Source organism: Haemorhous mexicanus, chromosome 34, assembly GCF_027477595.1.
Source record: "Haemorhous mexicanus isolate bHaeMex1 chromosome 34, bHaeMex1.pri, whole genome shotgun sequence".
In the NCBI taxonomy this organism is placed as follows: Eukaryota; Metazoa; Chordata; class Aves; order Passeriformes; family Fringillidae; genus Haemorhous; species Haemorhous mexicanus.
This window is the reverse complement of record NC_082374.1, coordinates 64,615-88,936: the sequence shown is the minus strand read 5'-3', so window position 1 is coordinate 88,936 and position 24,322 is coordinate 64,615. Positions and strand designations below refer to the sequence as shown.

At 61.9% G+C, this 24,322-nt stretch overlaps 1 protein-coding gene across 6 annotated transcripts in view; it reads left to right on the top strand.

The window, feature by feature from the left end:
• The window catches only part of DNM2 (dynamin 2), a 32,000-nt gene that overhangs the window by 2,642 nt on the left and 5,036 nt on the right, over positions 1 to 24,322 (top strand). For 2 of the 6 annotated variants that reach the window (XR_009490024.1, XM_059872094.1), the window contains exons 2-18: positions 1,886 to 1,959; positions 3,092 to 3,241; positions 3,347 to 3,550; positions 4,349 to 4,447; positions 5,309 to 5,469; positions 6,325 to 6,467; positions 6,725 to 6,860; positions 9,246 to 9,313; positions 9,563 to 9,701; positions 11,302 to 11,388; positions 11,461 to 11,531; positions 13,611 to 13,662; positions 14,178 to 14,189; positions 18,440 to 18,553; positions 23,344 to 23,453; positions 23,580 to 23,745; positions 23,777 to 23,830. Coding sequence is in view for 5 of the 6 variants with exons in the window: in XM_059872094.1 (XP_059728077.1) it covers positions 1,886 to 1,959; positions 3,092 to 3,241; positions 3,347 to 3,550; positions 4,349 to 4,447; positions 5,309 to 5,469; positions 6,325 to 6,467; positions 6,725 to 6,860; positions 9,246 to 9,313; positions 9,563 to 9,701; positions 11,302 to 11,388; positions 11,461 to 11,531; positions 13,611 to 13,662; positions 14,178 to 14,189; positions 18,440 to 18,553; positions 23,344 to 23,453; positions 23,580 to 23,745; positions 23,777 to 23,830 (1,840 nt within the window). In the remaining variant the exon portion in view is untranslated. Of the gene's footprint in view, positions 1 to 1,885; positions 1,960 to 3,091; positions 3,242 to 3,346; positions 3,551 to 4,348; positions 4,448 to 5,308; positions 5,470 to 6,324; positions 6,468 to 6,724; positions 6,861 to 9,245; positions 9,314 to 9,562; positions 9,702 to 11,301; positions 11,389 to 11,460; positions 11,532 to 13,610; positions 13,663 to 14,177; positions 14,190 to 18,439; positions 18,554 to 23,343; positions 23,454 to 23,579; positions 23,746 to 23,776; positions 23,831 to 24,016; positions 24,133 to 24,322 lie in introns of all 6 variants that reach the window. The other 4 variants (XM_059872098.1, XM_059872095.1, XM_059872096.1 and 1 more) reach the window with 4 other exon arrangements.

The following is a 24,322-nucleotide window of genomic DNA, read 5'->3' as shown; positions in this document are numbered from 1 at the left end:
GGGTGTTTCGGAACCATGGAGACGCGCTCAGGTGTTTCCCCAGGGATTTTCTCGGCTTTGGGAAGTTCCCACCGCACTCCTCCACCCCGAGACCTTTGTCCCTGTGTCCCTGTGTCCCTGTGTCCCTCTGCTGGCCGCGGTCACACCTGAGCCCAGGTGGGAGGCGGCAGGATCCGGGCAGTGACGTCCCGGGGCTCCTCTGCACGTCACGGCAGGGCTCGGATCCTGCCCAGCCGGACACGGGGACACGGGGACACGGAGCTGGGTGGCACCTGCCACCTGGCCTCGTCCTTCCTTCTCCTCTGCCTCTGTGACTCCAGCTGGGGCAGCCGGGAATCCCGGGGGGGCAGGGACAAGGGGGTCACCTGGATTCCCCCGGGATGGGGGCTGGGGATCACCTGGATTCCCCGGGGCTGGGACAAGGGGGTCACCTGGATTCCCCGGGGATGGGAGCTGGGGATCACCTGGATTCCCCTGGGATGGGGGCTGGGACAAGGGGATCACCTGGATTCCCCGAGGATGGGGGCTGGGGATCACCTGGATTCCCCTGGGACGGGGGCTGGGACAAGGAGATCACCTGGATTCCCCCGGGATCAGGGCTGAGAGCTGGAGATCACTTGGATTCCCCTATAATTGGGGCTGAGACAAGGAGGTCACCTGTATTGCCCCAGGATCAGGGACAAGGACATCACCTTAATTTGGGGCTGGGAGCTGGGGATCACCTGGATTCCCCCAGGATCAGAGCTGGGACAAGGAGATCACCTGGATTCCCCCAGGATCAGAGTTGGGAGCAGGAGATCACCTGGGTTCCCCAGGGATCAGGCCTGGGACAAGGAGATCACCTGGATTCCCCCAGGATCAGAGTTGGGAACAGGAGATCACCTGGGTTCCCCAGGGATCAGGCCTGGGACAAGGAGATGACCTGGATTCCCCCGGGATGGGGGCTGGGAGCAGGAGATCACCTGGATTCCCCCGGGATGGGGGCTGGGACAAGGAGATCACCTGGATTCCCCAGGGATCAGGCCTGGGACAAGGAGATGACCTGGATTCCCCTGGGATCGGGGCTGGGAGCAGGAGATCACCTGGATTCCCCCGGGATGGGGGCTGGGACAAGGAGATGACCTGGATTCCCCCAGGATCAGAGTTGGGAACAGGAGATGACCTGGATTCCCCCGGGATCAGAGTTGGGAACAGGAGATGACCTGGATTCCCCCGGGATCGGGGCTGGGAGCAGAAGATCACCTGGATTCCCCCGGGATCAGGGCTGGGACAAGGAGGGAGCGGCAGAGCCAGAGCTGTTGGACCCCCTCTGTGGGAAGATCGCCGTTCCCTCTGGGCCCAGCCCGGCCTCCCCGAGCTGCACTGCACCTTTCCCCTCCCGGGGCTGTCCCGGGGCTGTCCCGGGGCTGTCCCGGGGCTGTCCCGCCGGACCTGTCCTCCCGGTCGGGCAGGAAGTGCATTTCTGGGCTGTCACCCCGGCCCCGGGACAGGGCTCGGGCTGTGTCGGGGTGACACCGTCGGGGTGACACCGTCAGGGTGGTGGTGTTGGCACGGCCGTGCCGTCCCGTTCCCGTCAGAGCCGCTCCCAGGCAGTTTTATCACTCCCATTCCCAGCAGGCACTTCCCTGTCCCGTTCCCGCTGCCCCTGCTCGGGAAGGAGGTGGTGACAGCCCCAGCCCAGACTGGCCCTTGCAGCACCACCTTTTCCAGGCAGGATTCCCCCAAAACAAGCTCTGGGCACTGAGGCCAGAAGGAATTCTGTGGGAATTTCCTGCTTTCCTCGGGGACCTGCCCTGCCAGCAGCGTCCTGTTCTCCCCCAGGAGAGCAGGGCTTGGTCCCACCAGGATTCATTCACTCATTGGCCCATCCTTTCCTCCCTGGCAGGGATTTCCTTCCCCGTGGCTCTGGGATCGTCACTCGCCGGCCTCTCATCCTGCAGCTCATCTTCTCCAAGACGGGTACGGGGCTGGGAACCGGGGAAGGAGCTCCCTGGGAGCCCCGGGCTGTGCGCGCGGCAGCGCTCCCACGGGGCACCCGCGGCTCCAGCCGCTGCCCCCGCGCTCCCAGATCCCCCTCTTATCGGGGAGGAACGCGGGGGAGAGCTCTGGGAACGCCTGGGAATGCCGGGGAAGGCTGAGCTGGCCACGGGGGGGACTTGCTTTCCCAGCCAGGTTTCCTTGGTTACCATCAGCCATCCCGATATCCGGGGAGAATTCCTCGATCCCCTTCACCTCGAGTGGCCAGGCTCTTCTCCTGCCCAAAATCCCTGGATTTGGGTGAATCCCAGAGCTCCCAGTGACCTCCTGGGGCCCTCAGTGGCTCCTGGGAGCTGAGGAGGGTTGGGAAGAGGTCGTGGGGCGGTGGGAGGGTTGATGAGGGCTCTGGGCTGAGGGCTGAGCTGTCTGGGATGATTCCAGCCCTGGCAGCGCCGAGGTTTCCGCTCTGCCCACCCTGAGGGAAGGAGGAAGGAAGTTGCACCATCCCAGCAGCCACAGCATGGCCCCACAGCTGCTGAAATCCCTTTTTTGGGGCAGACTGGGATCCAGAGGAGTTCCTGGGGGTCCTGCAGCCCCTTCCCCGTGTCCTGCAGCCCCTCCTTGGGGTCCTGCAGCCCCTTCCCCATGTCCTGCAGCCCCTCCTGGGTGTCCTGCAGCCCCTCCCCGTGTCCTGCAGCCCCTCCCCATGCCCTGCAGCCCCTCCTGGGTGCCCTGCAGCCCCTCCTCGGGGTCCTGCAGCCCCTCCTGGGTGCCCTGCAGCCCCTCCTGGGGGTCCTGCAGCCCCTCCTGGGTGTCCTGCAGCCCCTTCCCCATGTCCTGCAGCCCCTCCTGGGTGTCCTGCAGCCCCTTCCCCATGTCCTGCAGCCCTTCCTCGGGGTCCTGCAGCCCCTCCTGGGTGCCCTGCAGCCCCTCCTGGGTGCCCTGCAGCCCCTCCTGGGGGTCCTGCAGCCCCTCCTCGGGGTCCTGCAGCCCCTCCTGGGTGCCCTGCAGCCCCTTCCCCACATTCCCCACACATCCCTGCAGACCCCCCTGCCCTGCTCCATCCCCCCCCCCCCAAACATTCCCAGTTTTTCACGTTCCCAATCCCTTCCAGAATATGCCGAGTTCCTGCACTGCAAGTCCAAGAAGTTCACGGATTTCGACGAGGTCCGGCAGGAGATCGAGGCGGAGACCGACCGGGTGACGGGCACCAACAAGGGCATCTCCCCCGTGCCCATCAACCTGCGCGTGTACTCCCCGCACGGTGAGGGGAAATCCGGGAAACCCGGGGGGTTCTGGGGCCCTGCGGGAGCGAATCCATGGGGAATCCCGCCGGGATCCCCCCTTCAGCCCGTCCGTGTCCCCCCAGTGCTGAACCTGACCCTGATCGACCTGCCGGGGATCACCAAGGTGCCGGTGGGGGATCAGCCGCAGGACATCGAGTTCCAGATCCGGGACATGATCCTGCAGTTCATCAGCAGGGAGAGCAGCCTCATCCTGGCCGTCACGCCGGCCAACATGGACCTGGCCAACTCGGACGCGCTCAAGATGGCCAAGGAGGTGGATCCGCAGGGTAAGGGGACGGGGGTCGCTCCCTCGTCCTCCTCTTCCTCCTTCTCCTCGTCCTCTTTGTCCTCCTTCTCCTCCTCCTCTTCTTCCTCTTGCTCTCATCTTCTTTGTCCTTCTTTCACCCTCTTCTTCTTCTTGCTCTCCTTCTCTTTGTCCTCCTTCTCGTCATCCTCTTTGTCCTCCTTCTCCTCATCCTCTTCTTCCTCCTTCTTCTTGTCCTCTTTGTCTTCCTTCTCGTCATCCTCTTTGTCCTCCTTATCCTCGTCCTCTTCGTCCTCCTTCTCCTCATCCTCTTTGTCCTCCTGCTCTCATCCTCTTTGTCCTTCTTCTTTCATCTTTTTCTTTCACCTGCTCTCATCCTCTTCATCCTCCTTCTCCTCATCCTCTTCTTCTTCCTCCTCATTGTCTTTGTCCTCCTGCTCTCATCCTCTTCGTCTTCCTACTCTCATCCCCTTCTTTCTCCTTCTCTCATCCTCTTCTTTCTCCTTCTCTCATCCTCTTCGTCCTCCTTCTCTCATCCTCTTTGTCCTCCTTCTCCTCATCGTCTTCTTCCTCCTTCTCCTCATCCTCTTCGTCCTCCTTCTCCTCATCATCTTTGTCCTCCTCCTCTCATCCTCTTTGTCCTTCTTCTCTCATCCTCTTCTTCCTCCTGCTCTCATCCTCTTCCTCCTCCTTCTCCTCATCCTCTTCCTCCTCCTCCTCCTCCTCCTCCTCCTCCTCTCCTGCCCCCTCCTCTCTGTTCCGTGGGTCCCCCAAGTTGTGCTTGGCTGGGATTCATTGGGGTCACCCCTTGGCCCCGCAGGCCTCAGGACCATCGGGGTCATCACCAAGCTGGACCTGATGGACGAAGGCACCGACGCCCGCGACGTGCTGGAGAACAAACTGCTGCCCCTGCGGAGAGGTAGGGCCGGGCCCGGGGCCCTGCGTGTCCCCCGTGTCCCCTCAGGTCACTCTGTGTCCCCTCAGGTCACTCTGTGTCCCCTCATCTCGCTCTGTGTCCCCTCAGCTTGCTCTGTGTGTCCCCTGTGTCCCCTCAGCTCACTCTGTGTCCCCTCAGGTCACTCTGTGTCCCCTCAGGTCACTCTGTGTCCCCTCAGCTCGATCTGTGTCCCCTCAGCTTGCTCTGTGTGTCCCCCGTGTCCCCTCATCTCACTCTGTGTCCCCTCATCTCGCTCTGTGTCCCCTCATCTCGCTCTGTGTCCCCTCAGCTTGCTCTGTGTGTCCCCTGTGTCCCCTCAGCTCACTCTGTGTCCCCTCAGGTCACTCTGTGTCCCCTCAGGTCACTCTGTGTCCCCTCAGCTCGATCTGTGTCCCCTCAGCTTGCTCTGTGTGTCCCCCGTGTCCCCTCATCTCACTCTGTGTCCCCTCAGCTTGCTCTGTGTCCCCTCAGCTTGCTCTGTGTCCCCTCAGCTTGCTCTGTGTCCCCTCAGCTTGCTCTGTGTGTCCCCTGTGTCCCCTCAGCTCGCTCTGTGTGTCACCTCAGGTCACTCTATCCCCTGTCCCCTGTGTCCCCTCAGCTCACTCTGTGTGTCCCCTCAGGTCACTTTGTGTGTCCCCAGTGTCCTCTGCCCTGTGTCCCTCATGTCCCCCCATGTCCCCAGTGCCCCCCGTGCCCTGTGGGTGCCATTCCCGGGCCGGGTCCTTCAGTGTCCCCTGCCCTGTGTCCCCCTGTGTCCCTCGTGTCCCCCTGTGTCCCCAGTGCCCCCCGTGCCCTGTGGGTGCCGTTCCCGGGCCGGGTCCCTCAGTGTCCCCTCCGTGCCAGGCTACATCGGGGTGGTGAACCGCAGCCAGAAGGACATCGATGGCAAGAAGGACATCCGCGCCGCGCTGGCGGCCGAGCGCAAGTTCTTCCTGTCCCACCCGGCCTACCGGCACATGGCCGAGCGCATGGGCACGCCGCACCTGCAGAGGGTGCTCAACCAGGTGGGACGGCGCTGCTGGCCCTCCTGAGGGGGAACAGGGGAATGGTCTGGGTGGGACAGACCCTGCTGGCCCTCCTGAGGGGAGCAGGGGAATGGTCCGGGTGGGACAGACCCTTCCCATCTGGAACAGGGGGATGGTCCGGGTGGGACAGACCCTGCTGGCCCTCCTGAGGGGAGCAGGGGAATGGTCCGGGTGGGACAGACCCTGCTGGCCTTCCTGAGGGGAGCAGGGAATGGTCCGGGTGGGACAGACCCTGCTGGCCCTTCCTGCCAGGAACAGGGGAGTGGTCCGGGTGGGACAGACCCTTTGCCCCTGGAAAAGGGGAATATTCAGGGTGGGACAGCCCCTTCCCACCTGGAAAAGGGGAGTGGTCCGGGTGGGACAGACCCTTCCCATCTGAAAAGGGGAATATTCAGGGTGGGACAGCCCCTTCCCACCTGGAAAAGGGGAGTGGTCCAGGTGGGACAGCACCTTCCCACCTGGAAAAGGGGAATTCTCCCGGTGTGACAGCCCCTTCCTGCTCATTCCCACCTGGAAAAGGGGAATAATCAGGTGGGACAGGAATTTTCGGCATGGGACAGCCCCTTCCCACCTGGAAAAGGGGAATTTTCTGGGGTGGGACAGCCCCTTCCTGCCCATTCCCACCTGGAAAAGGGGAATTTTCCGGGTGGGACAGCCCCTTCCTGCCCATTCCCACCTGGAAAAGGGGAATTTTCCGGGTGGGACGGCCCCTTCCTGCCCATTCCCACCTGGAAAAGGGGAATTTTCCGGGTGGGACGGCCCCTTCCTGCCCATTCCCGCCTGGAAAAGCGGAATGTCCCGTGCTCCCGGCTGAGTTTCCCCCATCCCTGGCAGCAACTGACCAACCACATCCGGGAGACGCTGCCCTCGCTGCGGAGCAAGCTGCAGAGCCAGCTGCTCTCCCTGGAGAAGGAGGTGGAGGAGTACAAGAACTTCCGTCCCGACGACCCCGCCAGGAAAACCAAAGCCCTGCTGCAGTGGGTTCCTCTCCCAGTCCCGGCAGGGTTTGGCCCTTCCCAGCTGGGAATGCTCCCCCTGGGCTCGGGGAGGAGCTGGAATTGCTGTCCCTGCAGGGGGAGGGATGGGGAAAGCTCTCCTGGAGCATCCCTGGGGGCTGGGGGCGCGGGCTCTGTCCCTCCCACACCGCAGGAAAAAGGGGATTTGCGCTTCTCCCACCCCGGCTGGAGGAATTCGGGGAAGTTTGGCTGCCTCATTCCCGGTTTTCCTGCCCCAGGATGGTGCAGCAGTTCGGGGTGGACTTTGAGAAGAGGATTGAGGGCTCGGGGGACCAGGTGGACACTCTGGAGCTCTCCGGGGGCGCCAGGATCAACCGGATTTTCCACGAGAGATTCCCCTTTGAGCTGGTGAAGGTGAGGACTGGGGGCTCCCTCTCCCTGGAGGCTCTTCCAGCCCAAACCATCCCACGATCCCACCAAAATCCCAAAGTTTGGGGCAGGTGAACAGGAGCAGCCCCTGCCTGGTGAGGCTGCAGGGACGGTCCATCCTGGGATGGGTCACTCTGGAGTGGGTGCTCTGATTGATTCCTGAGTCCTGATTGATTCCTGATTGATTCCTGAGTCCTGATTGATTCCTGAGTCCTGATTGATTCCTGATTGATTCCTGAGTCCTGATTGATTCCTGATTGATTCCTGAGTCCTGATTGATTCCTGATTGATTCCTGAGTCCTGATTGAGTCCTGATTGATTCCTGATTGATTCCTGAGTCCTGATTGATTCCTGATTGATTCCTGATTGATTCCTGAGTCCTGATTGATTCCTGATTGATTCCTGATTCCTGATTGATTCCTGAGTCCTGATTGATTCCTGATTGATTCCTGAGTCCTGATTGATTCCTGAGTCCTGATTGAGTCCTGATTGATTCCTGATTGATTCCTGAGTCCTGATTGATTCCTGATTGATTCCTGAGTCCTGATTGATTCCTGAGTCCTGATTGATTCCTGATTGATTCCTGAGTCCTGATTGAGTCCTGATTGATTCCTGATTGATTCCTGAGTCCTGATTGATTCCTGATTGATTCCTGAGTCCTGATTGATTCCTGAGTCCTGATTGATTCCTGATTGATTCCTGATTGATTCCTGAGTCCTGATTGATTCCTGATTGATTCCTGATTGAGTCCTGAGTCCTGATTGAGTCCTGAGTCCTGATTGATTCCTGAGTCCTGATTGATTCCTGATTTGAGTCCTGATTGATTCCTGATTTCTGATTCCTGATTGATTCCCGATTGAATCCTGATTGAGTCTTGATTCCTGGTTCCTGATTTCTGGTTCCTTGTTCCTGGTTCCTGATTTTTGATTCCTGATTGATTTCTGGTTCCTGATTCCTGGTTGATTCCTGATTGATTTTTGATTCCTGATTTATTTCTGGTTCTTGATTCCTGATTGATTCCCCCTTCCTGATTGATTCCTGATTCCTGATTTCTGATTCCTCATTGATTCCTGGATCCTGATTCCTGATTCCCAGTTTCTCATTCCAAATCCCTGATTCCCAGTTCCTCACTCCCAATCCCTGATTCCCCATCCCTGATTCCCAGTTTCTGATTCCCCATCCCTGATTCCCAGCTCCTCATTCCCCATTCCTGATTCCCCATCTCTGATTCCCAGTCCCTGATTCCCAGTCCCTGATTCCCAGTTTCTGATTCCCAGTTCCTCATTCCCAGTCCCTGATTCCCAGTCCCTGATTCCCAGTCCCTGATTCCCAGTCCCTGATTCCCAGTTCCTCATTCCCAGTCCCTGATTCCCAGTTCCTCATTCCCAGTTCCTCATTCCCAGTCCCTCATTCCCAGTCCCTCATTCCCAGTCCCTCATTCCCAGTCCCTGATTCCCAGTCCCTGATTCCCAGTCTCTCATTCCCAGTCCCTGATTCCCAGTCTCTCATTCCCAGTCCCTGATTCCCAGTCCCTCATTCCCAGTCCCTGATTCCCAGTCCCTGATTCCCAGTCCCTGATTCCCAATCCCTGATTCCCAGTCCCTCATTCCCAGTCCCTCATTCCCAGTTCCTCATTCCCAGTCCCTGATTCCCAGTCCCTGATTCCCAGTCCCTGATTCCCAGTCCCTCATTCCCAGTCCCTCATTCCCAGTCCCTGATTCCCAGTCCCTGATTCCCAGTCCCTGATTCCCAATCCCTCATTCCCAGTCCCTGATTCCCAGTCCCTCATTCCCAGTCCCTCATTCCCAGTCCCTCATTCCCAGTCCCTCATTCCCAGTCCCTCATTCCCAGTCCCTCATTCCCAATCCCTCATTCCCAGTCCCTCATTCCCAGTCCCTCATTCCCAGTCCCTCATTCCCAGTCCCTCATTCCCAGTCCCTCATTCCCCATCCCTCATTCCCAGTCCCTGATTCCCAGTCCCTCATTCCCAGTCCCTCATTCCCAGTCCCTGATTCCCAGTCCCTCATTCCCAGTCCCTGATCTACAGTTCCTGATTCCCAGTCCCTGATCCCCAGTTCCTGATTCCCAGTCCCTCATTCCCAGTCCCTCATTCCCAGTCCCTCATTCCCAATCCCTGATTCCCAGTCCCTCATTCCCGCTCCCTCATTCCCGCTCCCTCATTCCCAGTCCCTCATTCCCAGTCCCTCATTCCCAGTCCCTCATTCCCAGTCCCTCATTCCCAGTCCCTCATTCCCAGTCCCCGATTCCCAATCCCTCATTCCCAGTCCCTCATTCCCAATCCCTCATTCCCAGTCCCTCATTCCCAGTCCCTCATTCCCAGTCCCTCATTCCCGCTGCCTTTCCCGGCAGATGGAATTCGACGAGAAGGATTTGAGGCGGGAGATCAGCTACGCCATCAAGAACATCCACGGGGTGAGGCAAGTATCCCCCACGGATCCCTCCCTGGCACGATCCCCAGCCAGGGTCCCTGGGGCTTTTCTCTGCTGAGGAGGAAATTGGCCTCCAGGAGCAGAATTGCTCCCTGGGAGCAGGACCTGCCTCTCCCAAAGCCGGGATCGCTCTCTGGGATCAGGGATCCCCCCCGGGGGTGGGGCACTGTCCCAGTCCCGTCCCAGTCCCGTCCCAGTCCCGCTCTGAGCCCGCTTTTCCCTCTCCCTGGGCTCCAGGACGGGGCTGTTCACTCCAGACCTGGCCTTCGAGGCCATCGTCAAGAAGCAGGTGGTGAAGCTGAAGGAGCCGTGCCTGAAATGTGTGGATCTGGTGATCCAGGAGCTCATCAACACCGTGCGCCAGTGCACCAGTAAGGTACTGGTCAGCCCAGTGACACCAGGGGGACTGGTCAGGCCAGGGACAGTGACATACTGGTCAGCCCAGTGACACCAGGGGGATTGGTCAGCCCAGGGACAGGGACATACTGGTCAGCCCAGGGACACCAGTGAGGGACTGGTCAGCCCAGGGACACCAGTGGGGGACTGGTCAGGCCAGGGACACCAGTGGGGGACTGGTCAGCCCAGGGACAGGGACATACTGGTCAGCCCAGGGACACCAGGGGGACTGGTCAGCCCAGGGACACCAGTGAGGGACTGGTCAGGCCAGGGACAGTGACATACTGGTCAGGCCAGTGACACCAGTAAGGGACTGGTCAGCCCAGGGACACCAGTAAGGTACTGGTCAGCCCAGTGACACCAGGGGGACTGGTCAGGCCAGGGACAGTGACATACTGGTCAGCCCAGTGACACCAGGGGGACTGGTCAGCCCAGGGACAGGGACATACTGGTCAGGCCAGGGACACCAGTGAGGGACTGGTCAGCCCAGGGACACCAGTGGGGGACTGGTCAGGCCAGGGACACCAGTGGGGGACTGGTCAGCCCAGGGACACCAGTAAGGTACTGGTCAGCCCAGGGACACCAGTGAGGGACTGGTCAGCCCAGGGACACCAGTGAGGGACTGGTCAGGCCAGGGACAGTGACATACTGGTCAGCCCAGGGACTCCAGTGAGGGACTGGTCAGCCCAGGGACTCCAGTGAGGGACTGGTCAGGCCAGGGACACCAGTGAGGGACTGGTCAGCCCAGGGACTCCAGTGAGGGACTGGTCAGGCCAGGGACAGTGACATACTGGTCAGGCCAGTGACACCAGTAAGGGACTGGTCAGCCCAGGGACACCAGTGAGGGACTGGTCAGGCCAGTGACACCAGTAAGGGACTGGTCAGCCCAGGGACACCAGTGAGGGACTGGTCAGGCCAGGGACAGTGACATACTGGTCAGCCCAGGGACACCAGTAAGGTACTGGTCAGCCCAGGGACACCAGTGAGGGACTGGTCAGCCCCTGACCAGTCCAGGGGCTGGGTGGGGTTTGGTGGGATTTGATGGGGTTTGGTGGGGTTGGGTGGGATTTATTGGGTTTTGCTGGGGTCTGGTGGGGTCTGGTGGGATTTATTGGGTTTTGCTGGGGTCTGGTGGGGTCTGGTGGGATTTATTGGGGTTTGCTGGGGTCTGGTGGGGTTGGGTGGGATTTATTGGGGTTTGCTGGGGTCTGGTGGGGTTGGGTGGGATTTATTGGGGTTTGCTGGGGTCTGGTGGGGTTGGGTGGGATTTATTGGGTTTTGCTGGGGTCTGGTGGGGTCTGGTGGGATTTATTGGGTTTTGCTGGGGTCTGGTGGGGTCTGGTGGGATTTATGGGGGTTTGCTGGGGTCTGGTGGGGTTTGGTGGGGTTGGGTCGGGTTTGCTGGGGTCTGGTGGGGTTGGGTGGGATTTATGGGGGTTTGCTGGGGTCTGGTGGGGTCGGGTGGGATTTATTGGGGTTTGCTGGGGTCTGGTGGGGTTGGGTGGGGAGTGGGGCTGCTCCCCCCGCGCTGCCTGGCCCCATCCCAGCGGTTCTTCCCGGCCCTTCTCCCTCTTTTCCAGCTGGGCTCCTACCCCCGGCTGCGGGAGGAGACCGAGCGCATCGTCACCACCCACATCCGGGAGCGGGAGGGCAAAACCAAGGACCAGGTCAGCCCCCAGCCCCTCCCCAGCACCCCCAGAGCAGGAATTCCCACCTTCCCTGACTGCTGCTTCCCCCAGATCCTGCTGCTCATCGACATCGAGCTCTCCTACATCAACACCAACCACGAGGATTTCATCGGCTTCGCCAAGTGAGTCCTTTCCCGGGGGGCCCTTCCCACATTCCCGACCTCCTGGGGGACACTGGAGTCTCCCACATCCCAGCAGAGCCTCTGGCACCCGATTCCCTCAGGTTTGGGCTGGGAAGAGCTCCAGCCTCAGGAGTTCGGGTGAATCCCGATGGTTCAGGCTCTTGGAGCTGTCCCAGAGCAGGCATTGCCCCCTGTCCTCTCTGTCCCTGCTCGTCCTCTCCCCTGCCAGGGGCAGGGCTCCCCTGCCACCTTCCCGTGACTCTTCCTGGTGTTTTCCAGCCCCAAACCTCCGGGAAGCTCCCAGACTCCAGCTCAGGGTGCCTGGAGCCCACCCTCCCCCCTGCCCCTTCAATTCCCACACTCCTCCTCCTCCTGGTTTTTTTTTCTCTCTTCCCCCTTTTTTCTCTCTTTCCTCTCCGGTCACACTCCCTGCTCTCCTCCTGCTCTCTGCTGTCTCCCCTTGGATCCATCACCTCTCTCTGTCTCTGGACTCTCCTGCTCCTCTCCTGCCCCAGCTGTTTCACTGAGCAGCACGTGGCCACCGGGTGGGTACCGGGGCAGCTCCCCCTCCCCAGGGCATCCCGGGGCCTTCCCCGGGGTCTGGGGGGGCTGGGAGCTGGGCAGGCTCCCCCTGGGGCTGGGAACTGGGAGCTCCTCCTTGGCTCTGGGATCCTGGAGCTCCTCCTTGGGTTTGGGATCCTGGAGCTCCTCCTTGGGTGTGGGATCCTGGAGCTCCTCCTTGGGTGTGGGATCCTGGAGCTCCTCCTTGGCTGTGGGATCCTGGAGCTCCTTCTCCCAGTCCAGCCTTGGAACTGGGATCCTGGAGCTCCTTCTCCCAGTCCAGCCTTGGAACTGGGATCCTGGAGCTTCTCCCAGTCCAGCCTTGCATGTGGGATCCTGGAGCTCCTCCTTGGGTGTGGGATCCTGGAGCTCCTCCTTGGATGTGGGATCCTGGAGCTCCTCCTTGGCTCTGGGATCCTGGAGCTCCTCCTTGGCTCTGGGATCCTGGAGCTCCTCCTTGGCTCTGGGATCCTGGAGCTTCTCCTTGGCTCTGGGATCCTGGAGCTCCTCCTTGGCTCTGGGATCCTGGAGTTTCTCCTTGGCTCTGGGATCCTGGAGCTCCTTCTCCCAGTCCAGCCTTGGAACTGGGATCCTGGAGCTTCTCCCAGTCCAGCCTTGCATGTGGGATCCTGGAGCTTCTCCTCCCAGTCCAGCCTTGGAACTGGGATCCTGGAGCTTCTCCTTGGGTTTGGGATCCTGGAGCTTCTCCTCCCAGTCCACCCTTGGAACTGGGATCCTGGAGCTTCTCCCAGTTCAGCTTTGGAATTGGGAAACAGGGAGCTTTTCCTATGGGTTTGGGATCCTGGAGCTTCTCCTCCCAGTCCACCCTTGGGATTGGGAGCCAGGGATCTTTTCCCTCAGGTTTGGGGCCAGAGAGCTTCTCCTCTGCATTTGGGAGCTGGGTTGTTCCCCCTCCCAGTCCAACTGGGATCCCAGAGCTTCTCCTGCCAGTTCAGCTGGAGCTCCCCCAGCTCAGCCCTGTCTGGGGATCCGGGAGGAGCTGTCGGGGTCGGGGCAGGCAGGGAGGGCTTCCCCAGCCCCCCCAGCCCCCCAGCCCCCAGCGCTGGGGTGGGGGTGTCCCCCCTCCCCCCCTGCTGCTGTCCCGGTGGGATTCTGACGGATTTCCCGGATTTTGTTCCCGCTCCTGACTAACGGTTCCGCCCCCTCGGTGCTCAGGAGAGACAGGTAGCTTTTCCCTCTGGTGCAGGTAATGCTCGATCCCAGTCCTGATCCTGATCCAGGGGGAATTGGGTGTTTCTGGAAGCTCCTGGTGCTCGGAATTCCCCCGGGAATCTGCGGCCGCTCCTCCCCCTGGAGTCCTGGGAATGCCCGCCCCGAGGAGGAGATCCCGGTGTCCCGTCCCCTCTCTGTGCTCTCTGTCCTGGGCAAACCTCGGGAGAAACCTTGGGAAGGGGCTCTGGAATTCCACCCTTCGGATCCCGCGGCGTTCCGGGCGCGTGGCCCTCGCTCCCCTCCCTCCTCCCCACCTGACATTCCCGTTTTTCCCCCTTTTCCCAGCGCCCAGCAGCGGAACACGCAGACCAACAAGAAGAGAGCGATCCCAAACCAGGTACAGCTGGGGACTCCTGGGATTCCTCCTCCTGCTGCTGCTCCGAGCTGGGCAGGGGGGGGATCCAAGGCCCATGGAAGAGCAGAGCAGGAGCGGAATTCCTGCCTGGAGCCAGCAGGAGTTGGGACAAAACGGGCGGGAGGGGCAGCCCTGGGAGTGGGGGGTGGGGGACTGGGAACTGGGAGGAGCCCGGGAGGAGCCCGGGGTGTCCCAGGAGGACCCTGGGGTGTCCCCAGAGCCGTGTCCCCCCCCCAGTGCTGCTCCCAGGGGAATGTTGGGAGGAGCAGGAGCGGCCGTGCCCCTTGCCCGGCCCTCGCTCCCTGCGGAGGCCGCTCCGAGGGATTAACGCTGGGAATGACCATTAATAGCATGTAACGGGTTTTCTTCTGCTGTTCTCCCGCTTTTTCCTCCCTGTTTGATTTGTGCTTCCCGCTCTCTCCCTCTCCTGTCCCCTTCCCTGTCTCCTCTTCCTGCTTCTTTTTGTGTTTTTCCCCCTTAATTTTGCACACCCAAAGGGGGAGATCCTGGTAAGTACCACGGAGCGGGATGGTGCCGGGAGCAGCGTTCCCAAAACCCCCAAAACCACCCCAAAAGCACTGCCCAGGATGGAGGACGCTGCTGGGAGGAGGGGGGTGGGATTCCCGGAGGGAGCAGCCGGGGTCTGCCAGGTGGAAATTGGGTTTGTCCCCCCCGTGCCCCCTCCAGGGGCTTTGGGGGTGCCTCACGCTGGGATTCCCAAACTTTGGGAAGCAGGAGGCCAAAATCTTTCTGATTCAGCCCAGAACGGCTGTGGGGGGTTGAGATTCCCTCAGTTCCTTTGGGAACAGGTGGAGGGAAGGGCTGGGAGCTCATTGCTCCCCCAAATTCCCGTTTTTTTGGAGGGATTTGGGGTTTAGCCCTGCCCTGATTCCCAGCATTCCCAACCCAACGCAGAGCTCCTCCCTCCTGGGACAGGGAGGGCAGCAGCATTCCCTGCCGGGGGTCCCAGTCCCACTGCTCCCCTCGGGGCCTGGGGAGGTGGAAGTGTCTGAGAGGGAATCCTTTCCAGCCCACTGTGGGATTTCCAGCCCCTGTGGGCAGGAAAAGCAGGATCAGGGCGTGGATCCTGCCTCAGGACCGAGCTGGAATGTCGGAGCCGGGGGCAGGGGGTGGAGCAGCGCTGTGGGCTGGCACCAAAATCTTTCATTCTCCCAACATCAGATTCTGGGGGGCTGCTGCTCCTCCCCGGGAGGGTTTGTGCCTCTCCCGTTCCATGGATCCCCCAGCACAGGTCCGGCCTTTTCCCGGCTCTTCCGACACTTCCACTTCCTCCGGGAGCTCCCGGGGACCCCCAGAGCGGCGGGCAGGGCCGTTCCCTCCCTCGGGATCGCGGCGGGAAGGGGGGAGAGCCCAGAGCCAGCCCCGTTCTCACCCAAATCCATCGGGTTTAAAGGAACTCCCTCCCTCCTGCTCCTGCTCCTGGGCTTTTCCCGGAGGCTGCAGCTCCTGCTGGGCTGCACTGACCCGAATTCCCCCTCTGCCATTCCCTGCTCCCCTTTTTCCTTTCAGCCCCTTTTCCTCACCATCCCTTTCCCCAGTAACCCCCCAAGCCCCCCCTGACCCCTCTGCCTTTGCTCCCACCCCTTTCCCACTGCTCATCCCTGATCCTCCCCACTCCTCCCTCTCCCCCTTCCCGCCCCAGCTCCTTTAAAACCGGCTCGGATCCAACCCCGGGCTGGAATCCCCCTCCCCAGCCATTCCCGGGCTCTCCAAGGGCTGGAATCCCCCTCCCCAGCCATTCCCGGGCTCTCCAAGGGCTGGAATCCCCCTCCCCAGCCATTCCCGGGCTCTCCAAGGGCTGGAATCCCCCTCCCCAGCCATTCCCGGGCTCTCCAAGGGCTGGAATCCCCCTCCCCTCAATTCCCGGGCTCTCCAAGGGCTGGAATCCCCCTCCCCAGCCATTCCCGGGCTCTCCAAGGGCTGGAATCCCCCTCCCCAGCCATTCCCGGGCTCTCCAAGGGCTGGAATCCCCCTCCCCAGCCATTCCCGGCTTCGCTCCCTGCTCCCCCCGGGGCTCTGCCGTGGCTCCTGCGCTGCAAAACCGACCCCGAGCCCACCCCTGGGAGGGGCCTGGGACCCCCCGAGCCCACCCCTGGGAGGGGCCTGGGACCCCCCGAGCCCACCCCTGGGAGGGGCCTGGGACCCCCGGGGGGCCGGTGGAGCCACGGCAGGCTCCGAGTCCGACCCGGCTCTGCCCCTGCCCGGGGCTGCTCCCGCTCCGGCCGCGCTGCCCGCTGAGCCCTGGCACTAACCCGAGGGGTGGGATAGACTGGGATAGACTGGGATGGGCTGGGATAGACTGGGATGGGGCCGGGATAGACTGGGATGGGCTGGGATAGATCCAGCTATGTGATCCAGCTGTGGGGCCCAGCTGTGGGATCACTGTAGGATCCAGATGTGGACTCCAGATGTGGGAGCCATCCAGCTGTGGGGTCGCTGTGTGATCCAGCTGTGAGATCCATCCAGATATTGGGTCCAGATATAGGAGCCATCCAGCTGTGAGATCCAGCTGTTGGGGTCAGATGTGAGATCCAGCTGTTGGGGTCCAGCTGTGCAGGCCAGCTGTTGGGGTCCAGCTGTGCAGGCCAGCTGTGGCGTCCAGATGATGCGTCCAGCTGTGGAATCCAGATGTTGAGTCCAGCTGTGCGGGCCAGATGTTAGGATCCAGCTGTGGAATCCAGATGTCGAGGTCCAGCTGTGCAGGCCAGCTGTTGGGGTCCAGATGTTGAGGGGTCCAGCTGTGGCATCCAGATGTTAGGGTCCAGCTGTGGACTCCAGATGTTGGGGGTCCAGCTGTGGACTCCAGATGTTGGGGGTCCAGCTGTGCAGGCCAGATGTTAGGATACAGCTGTGCGGGCCAGCTGTGCCATCCAGATGTTGAGTCCAGCTGTGGGATCCAGCTGTTGGGGTCCAGATGTTGGGGTCCAGCTGTGTGGGACAGATGTGGGATCCAGATGTTGAGGGTTCCAGCTGTGGCTCCAGATGTTGGGGTCCAGCTGTGCAGGCCAGCTGTGCCATCCAGATGTTGAGTCCAGCTGTGGCATCCAGCTGTTGGGGTCCAGATGTTGGGGTCCAGCTGTGTGGGACAGATGTGGGGTCCAGATGTTGAGGGGTCCAGCTGTGCAGGCCAGATGTTAGGATCCAGCTGTGCAGGCCAGCTGTGGAATCCAGATGTTGAGTCCAGCTGTTGGGGTCCAGCTGTGGGATCCAGATGTTGGGGGTCCAGCTGTGCAGGCCAGATGTTAGGATCCAGCTGTGTTATCCAGATGTTGAGTCCAGCTGTGCAGGCCAGCTGTTGGGGTCCAGCTGTGGGATCCAGATGTTGAGGGGTCCAGCTGGGCAATCCAGATGTTAGGATCCAGCTGTGTTATCCAGATGTTGAGTCCAGCTGTGGCATCCAGATGTTAGGGTCCAGATGTGGACTCCAGATGTTGGGGGTCCAGCTGTGCAGGCCAGATGTTGGGGTCCAGCTGTGTGGGACAGATGCACGATCCAGATGTTGGGGGTCCAGCTGTGGACTCCAGATGTTGGGGGTCCAGCTGTGCAGGCCAGATGTTAGGATACAGCTGTGCGGGCCAGCTGTGCCATCCAGATGTTGAGTCCAGCTGTGGGATCCAGATGTTGGGGGTCCAGCTGTGCAGGCCAGATGTTAGGATCCAGCTGTGTTATCCAGATGTTGAGTCCAGCTGTGCAGGCCAGCTGTTGGGGTCCAGCTGTGGGATCCAGATGTTGAGGGGTCCAGCTGGGCAATCCAGATGTTAGGATCCAGCTGTGTTATCCAGATGTTGAGTCCAGCTGTGGCATCCAGATGTTAGGGTCCAGATGTGGACTCCAGATGTTGGGGGTCCAGCTGTGCAGGCCAGATGTTGGGGTCCAGCTGTGTGGGACAGATGCACGATCCAGATGTTGGGGGTCCAGCTGTGGACTCCAGATGTTGGGGGTCCAGCTGTGCAGGCCAGATGTTAGGATACAGCTGTGCGGGCCAGCTGTGCCATCCAGATGTTGAGTCCAGCTGTGGGATCCAGATGTTGGGGTCCAGATGTTGGGGTCCAGCTGTGTGGGACAGATGTGGGATCCAGATGTTGAGGGGTCCAGCTGTGGCTCCAGATGTTAGGGTCCAGCTGTGGGATCCAGATGTTGGGAGTCCAGCTGTGCAGGCCAGATGTTAGGATCCAGCTGTGTTATCCAGATGTTGAGTCCAGCTGTGAGCGCCAGATGTTGGGGTCCAGCTGTGAGCTCCAGATATTGGGGGTCCAGCTGTGGAATCCAGATGTTAGGATCCAGCTGTGTGGGCCAGCTGTGGGATCCAGATGTCGGCTCCAGCTGTGTGGGCCGGATGTTGGGTCCAGCTGTGCGGGCCAGAAGTGGGAGCCAGCTGTGCGGGCCAGCTGTGAGAGCCAGCTGTGATGCCCAGCTGTGATGCCCAGCTGTGGAGTCACTGTGGAGCCCAGCTGTGGGGTCCCTGTGGAGCCCAGCTGCGGGGGTCCCTCCAGCTGTGGATCCAGCTGTGGGGTCACTGTGGGGCCCAGCTGTGGGGTCCCTCCAGCTGTGGGGTCCCTTTGGGGTCCCTGTGGATCCAGCTGTAGGGTCCCTGTGGGGCCCGGCTGCGGGGTCCCTCCAGCTGTGGATCCAGCTGTGCTCCAGCCGCGGGCCCAGCTGCGGGGTCTGTCCAGCTGTGGATCCAGCTGTGGGGTCCCTGTGGGGCCCAGCCGTGACCCTCCCCGCCCCGGGTGCGCAGGTGATCCGCCGGGGCTGGCTCACCATCAACAACATCAGCATCATGAAGGGCGGCTCCAAGGAGTACTGGTTCGTGCTCACCGCCGAGTCGCTCTCCTGGTACAAGGACGAGGAGGTACGGCCCGACAGCGGGGCCACGGCCGGGCACTGGGGGGAACGGGGGAATGTGGGGAGCCAGGGGGGGAAATGGGGGAAATGTGGGGAGCCAGGGGGGGAAATGGGGAAAATGTGGGGAGCCAGGGGGGGAAAATGGGGAAATCTGGGGAGCCAGGGGGGGAAATGGGGGAAATCTGGGGAGCCAGGGGGGAAATTGGGGGAAATCTGGGGAGCCAGGGGGGGAACGGGGGAATGTGGGGAGCCAGGGGGGGAAATGGGGGAAATGTGGGGTTCTGGGGGGGAAATGGGGAAATGTGGGGAGCCAGGGGGGGAAAATGGGGGAAATCTGGGGGTTTCAGGGGGAAAATGGGGAAATCTGGGGAGCCAGGGGGAAAATCCTGGATTCTGGGGGGAAAACAGGGAAAATCTGGGGAGCCAGGGGGGGAAATGGGGAAATCTGGGGAGCCAGGGGGGGAAAACGGGGAAATCTGGGGAGCCAGGGGGGAAACGGGGGAATGTGGGGAGCCAGGGGGGGAAATGGGGGAAATCTGGGGAGCCAGGGGGGGAAAACGGGGAAATCTGGGGTGCCAGGGGGAAAAATGGGGAAAATCTGGGGTTCTGGGGGGGAAAATGGGGAAATCTGGGGTGCCAGGGGGAAAAACGGGGAAATGTGGGGGTCTTGGGGGGAAAATGGGGGAAATCCAGGGAGCCAGGGGGGGAAAATGGGGAAAATGTGGGGAGCCAGGGGGGGAAAATGGGGAAAATGTGGGGAGCCAGGGGGGGAAAATGGGGAAAATGTGGGGAGCCAGGGGGGGAAAATGGGGAAATCTGGGGAGCCAGGGGGGAAATCCTGGATTCTGGTGGGGAAAACAGGGAAAACCTGGGGGCCTTGGAGGGAAAACGGGGAAAATCTGGGGAGCCAGGGGGAAAATCGGGGAAAATGTGGGGGTCTTGGGGGGAAAATGGGGAAAACCTGGGGTGCCAGGGGGAAAATCCTGGATTCTGGTGGGGAAAACGGGGAAAACGTGGGGTGCCAGGGGGAAAAACGGGGAAAATGTGGGGTTCTGGTGGGGAAAACAGGGAAAATCTGGGGGTTTCAGGAGGAAAAATTGGGAAAATCTGGGATTCCAGAAGGAAAAATGGGGAAAATCTGGGGTTCTTGGGGAAAATGGGGAAAACCTGGAGTGCCAGAGGGAAAAACGGGCAAAATCCCAGATTCTGGTGGGGAAAACGGGGAAAATCTGGGATTCTAAGGGGAAAAATGGATAAAAACTTGGTGTTTCAGAAGGAAAAATGGGGAAAATCTGGGGTTCTGGGGGGAAAATAGGGAAAATCTGGGGGTTTCAGGAGGAAAAATGGGGAAAATCTGGGGTTCTTGGGGAAAATGGGGAAAACCTCGGGTGCCAGAGGGAAAAACGGGCAAAATCTGGAATTCTTGGAGCTCTGGCGAGAAACCTGGGGTGTGGGGATGGAATCTGGGATTGCTGGGGAGAGGATCCCCGGGATGGGGGGAGGTGAGCACTCGGGGTTGATGATCAGATCCCGAATTCCCCGGGAATGCCTGGAGGGAGGTGGGGGCTGGGCTGGGGGCTCCTGACCCCAATTCCCTCCCTCGCTGGGTTTGGGGTGCTGCAGACCCCCAAAGGGATCCCTCGGGGGTGCTGCAGACCCCTCCTCATTCCCAAAGGGATCCCTCGGGGTGCTGCAGACCCCCCCCCATTCCCAAAGAGATCCCTCAGGGGTGTTCCAGACCCCTCCTCATTCCCAAAGGGATCCCTTGGGGTGCTGCAGACCCCCCCTCATTCCCAGAGATCCCTCAGGGGTGCTCCAGACCCCCACTCAGGGCTCTCCAGACCCCTCCTCATTCCCAAAGGGATCCCTCAGGGCTCTCCAGGGGTACTCCAGACCCCCACTCAGGGCGCTCCAGACCCCCCCCCATTCCCAAAGGGATCCCTCGGGGTGCTGCAGACCCCCCCTCATTCCCAGAGATCCCTCAGGGGTGTTCCAGACCCCTCCTCATTCCCAAAGATCCCTCGGGGTGCTGCAGACCCCCCCTCATTCCCAAAGGGATCCCTCAGGAGTGCTCCAGACCCCCCCTCATTCCCAAAGGGATCCCTCAGGAGTGCTCCAGACCCCCACTCAGGGCTCTCCAGACCACCCCCCCTCATTCCCAAAGACTCCTCTGGGCTCCTCCGGGCAGCTCCAGCCCCTCCCGGGGTTTTGGGGTCTCCAGCCCCTCCTGGAAGTTTTGGGGTCTCCAGCCCCTCCCGCTCCTCCCCTGGCGTCACCGGGGCTGTTGGGGGTCCCTTCCCGGACCGGGGGTGTCAGGGGGCCCTTCCCGGGACCCGGGGGCTCTGGGGGTCCCCTCCCGGACCCGGGGGTGTCGGGGGTCCCTTCCCGGACCCGGGGGGGCTCTGGGGGTCCCTTCCCGGACCCGGGGGTGTCGGGGGGCCCTGCCGGGACCCGGGGGCTCTGGGGGTCCCTTCCCGGACCCGGGGGTCTCGAGGGTCCCTTCCCGGGACCCGGGGGCTCTGGGGGTCCCTTCCCGGACCCGGGGGGGCTCTGGGGGTCCCTTCCCGGACCCGGGGGTGTCGGGGGTCCCTTCCCGGACCCGGGGGGGCTCTGGGGGTCCCTTCCCGGACCCGGGGGGGCTCTGGGGGTCCCTTCCCGGACCCGGGGGCTCTGGGGGTCCCTTCCCGGACCCGGGGGTCTCTGGGGGGGCACAGCCCACACAGGCTCAGGCAGAGGAGGCACGGACACGGCGTTTATTTCCCGGGAATCTCCAGGCGCGGCTCTGCGGAGCCCATCCCGCTTTTCCTTTGTTCCTCCGGCCTCTTCCAGGCGAATTCGGAGCCCCGCAGACCCCCCCGACCCCCCCAGATTCCCCCCTCACTCACCCACCCACCCACCCCGAGCCCTCCCGGTTTCCTGCGGGGCCTCTCCGGGGGGAACCACCGGGAGCAGCCTCGGGATGAACGGGGCTCTGCTCGTCCCGCCTCTCCCCCCGAGCCCGAAATCCCGGGACACCGACGGGGCACGGCCCCCCCGGGACCCCCCGGGACCTCCCCGGGACCCCCCGGGACCCCCCCGGGCCCCTCCCGCCTCCTCAGCCCCGGGGAAATCCCAGCGGAAAGCTTCGGGGTGGGCCGGGAAAGGAAAGCGGCGATTCCCGGGAAGGGGCAGTTCCCAAAAAGGGGCAATTCCCAAAAAGGGGCGATTCCCAAAAAGGGGAGATTCCCAAAAAGGGGCAGTTCTCAAAAAGGGGCAATTCCCTAAAAGGGGCAATTCCCAAAAAGGGGAGATTCCCTAAAAGGGGCAGTTCCCAAAAAGGGGCAGTTCCCAAAAAGGGACAATTCCCGGGAAATATTCCCAGGAAAGCAGCAATTCCCAGGAAGGGGGAGATTCCCAAAAAGGGGAGATTCCCTAAAAGGGGCAATTCCCAAAAGGGGGAGAGTCCCAAAAAGGGGCAGTTCCCAGGAAGGGGCAGTTCCCAGGAAAGATTCCCAGCAAGGGGGCGATTCCTGGGAAAGGATGATTCCCAAAAGGGGGGAATTCCCGGGCAAGCAGCGATTCCCGGGCGGGGAAAGGGCGATTCCCGGGAAAGGGGGAATTCCCGGGAAAGGAGCGATTCCCGGGAAAGGAGCGATTCCCGGGAGGGGAAAGGAGCGATTCCCGGGGAAGGAGCGATTCCCGGGAAAGGGAAGGGAGAATTCCCGGGCAAGGAGCGATTCCCGGGCGGGGAAAGGAGCGATTCCCGGGAGGGGAAAGGAGCGATTCCCGGGAGGGGAAAGGAGCGATTCCCGGGAAAGGGGCGATTCCCGGGCGGGGAAAGGAGCGATTCCCGGGAGGGGAAAGGAGCGATTCCCGGGAAAGGAGCGATTCCCGGGAAAGGGAAGGGGGAATTCCCGGGGAAGGAGCGATTCCCGGGCGGGGAAAGGGGCGATTCCCGGGAAAGGGGCGATTCCCGGGAGGGGAAAGGGGCGATTCCCGGGAGGGGAAAGGGGCGATTCCCGGGGAAGGAGCGATTCCCGGGCGGGGAAAGGAGCGATTCCCGGGAAAGGAGCGATTCCCGGGCGGGGAAAGGGGCGATTCCCGGGAAAGGGAAGGAGCGATTCCCTCCTACCTGCGGCAGCTCCGGCTCCGGCGCCGCCCGCGCCGGCGTAACCAATGTGCAGACTACTGTACATCCCTTCCCACCTGAACAGGTAGTCTGAACACTGGGAACGCCGGCCCGGCTCTCCCCATCGCCCCGGGGGGTGCTGCCCCCTCCCCTCGGGGCTCCAGGGCTGGGGTTTTGGGGGGGGGGTCGCTGTCCCGGGGCCGTGGCTTTGTCCGCTCCTGACGTGGCAGCGAGTCCCGCCTGGAAGAGCTCTGCGGGTTCGTCAGGAAATCGAGTGGGGAGGGGGCGGGGGGCGGCCCCGGGTTCGTGGCCTCTCCACAAAGGCCAACGTCACTTTTTGGGACCATCTGGAGACAAAAGTGGAGCTGGAGCCGCTCCTAAACAATTCCAGATGTTGCCGTTCCGGCGGGCCCCTGGCTGGGAGCGGCTCCCAGGCTCCTTCCAGCCATTCCTGGAGCAGGGTGGGCTCCGGGGGGGGTCCAAGCCCATCCCAAATCCCAGAGCAGCCCCCGCAGGGATCCCTGATCCCTCCCAGAGCAATTCCCCGTCCCAGGCTCCACGGGCTGAGCTGGGGGTCTCCCCTTGAGCCTTTTCCAGCGGGAGTTTGGGGTCTGCAGTTCCCAAGCCCGGGGTCTGTCCCCCCTCCTTCAGCAGGCTCATCCCCGCTTCCCTCTCGTCCCCTTTGCCAGGAGAAGGAGAAGAAGTACATGCTGCCTTTGGATAACCTGAAAATCAGGGATGTGGAGAAGGGCTTCATGTCCACCAAGCACATCTTCGCCATCTTCAACACGGAGCAGAGGTGGGGAACCCTGAATCCTCCCTCCTCCCCCCCTGGGACCCTGCAGGCGGCTTCCTCCAGCATTCCCACCGGGGTCCCACGGGGGTCTGGGGGCTCTGGGGTGACCCCGAGCCCTCCTCCCTGCAGGAACGTCTACAAGGACCTGCGGCAGATCGAGCTGGCCTGCGACTCGCAGGAGGACGTGGACAGCTGGAAAGCCTCCTTCCTGCGGGCAGGGGTCTATCCTGAGAAGGACCAGGTGAGCTCTAGAGCCTCCTTCCTGCGGGCTGGGGTCTATCCTGAGAAGGACCAGGTGAGCTGGGGTCTGTCCTGAGAAGGGCCAGGTGAGCTCTAGAGCCTCCTTCCTGCGGGCTGGGGTCTATCCTGAGAAGGACCAGGTGAGCTGGGGTCTGCCCTGAGAAGGACCAGGTGAGCTGGGGTCTGCCCTGAGAAGGACCAGGTGAGCTGGGGTCTGCCCTGAGAAGGACCAGGTGAGCTGGGGTCTGTCCTGAGAAGGACCAGGTGAGCTGGGGTCTGCCCTGAGAAGGACCAGGTGAGCTGGGGTCTGCCCTGAGAAGGACCAGGTGAGCTCTAGAGCCTCCTTCCTGCGGGCAGGGGTCTGTCCTGAGAAGGACCAGGTGAGCTGGGGTCTGCCCTGAGAAGGACCAGGTGAGCAGGGGTCTGCCCTGAGAAGGACCAGGTGAGGCAGAGCCCCCCAGGGCTGGGACACCCCCAGGAGCACCCCGGGACTCCCTGGAGATGGAGGATGAGATCCCCGGGGTGCTGCTGGGTGGATCCCGGTGGTTCCAGGCTCTGGAATGACCCCAGGATGGGAATGGGGTCAGGAATGGCCCCAAAGATGGGAATGGGGTCAGGAATGGCCCCAAAGA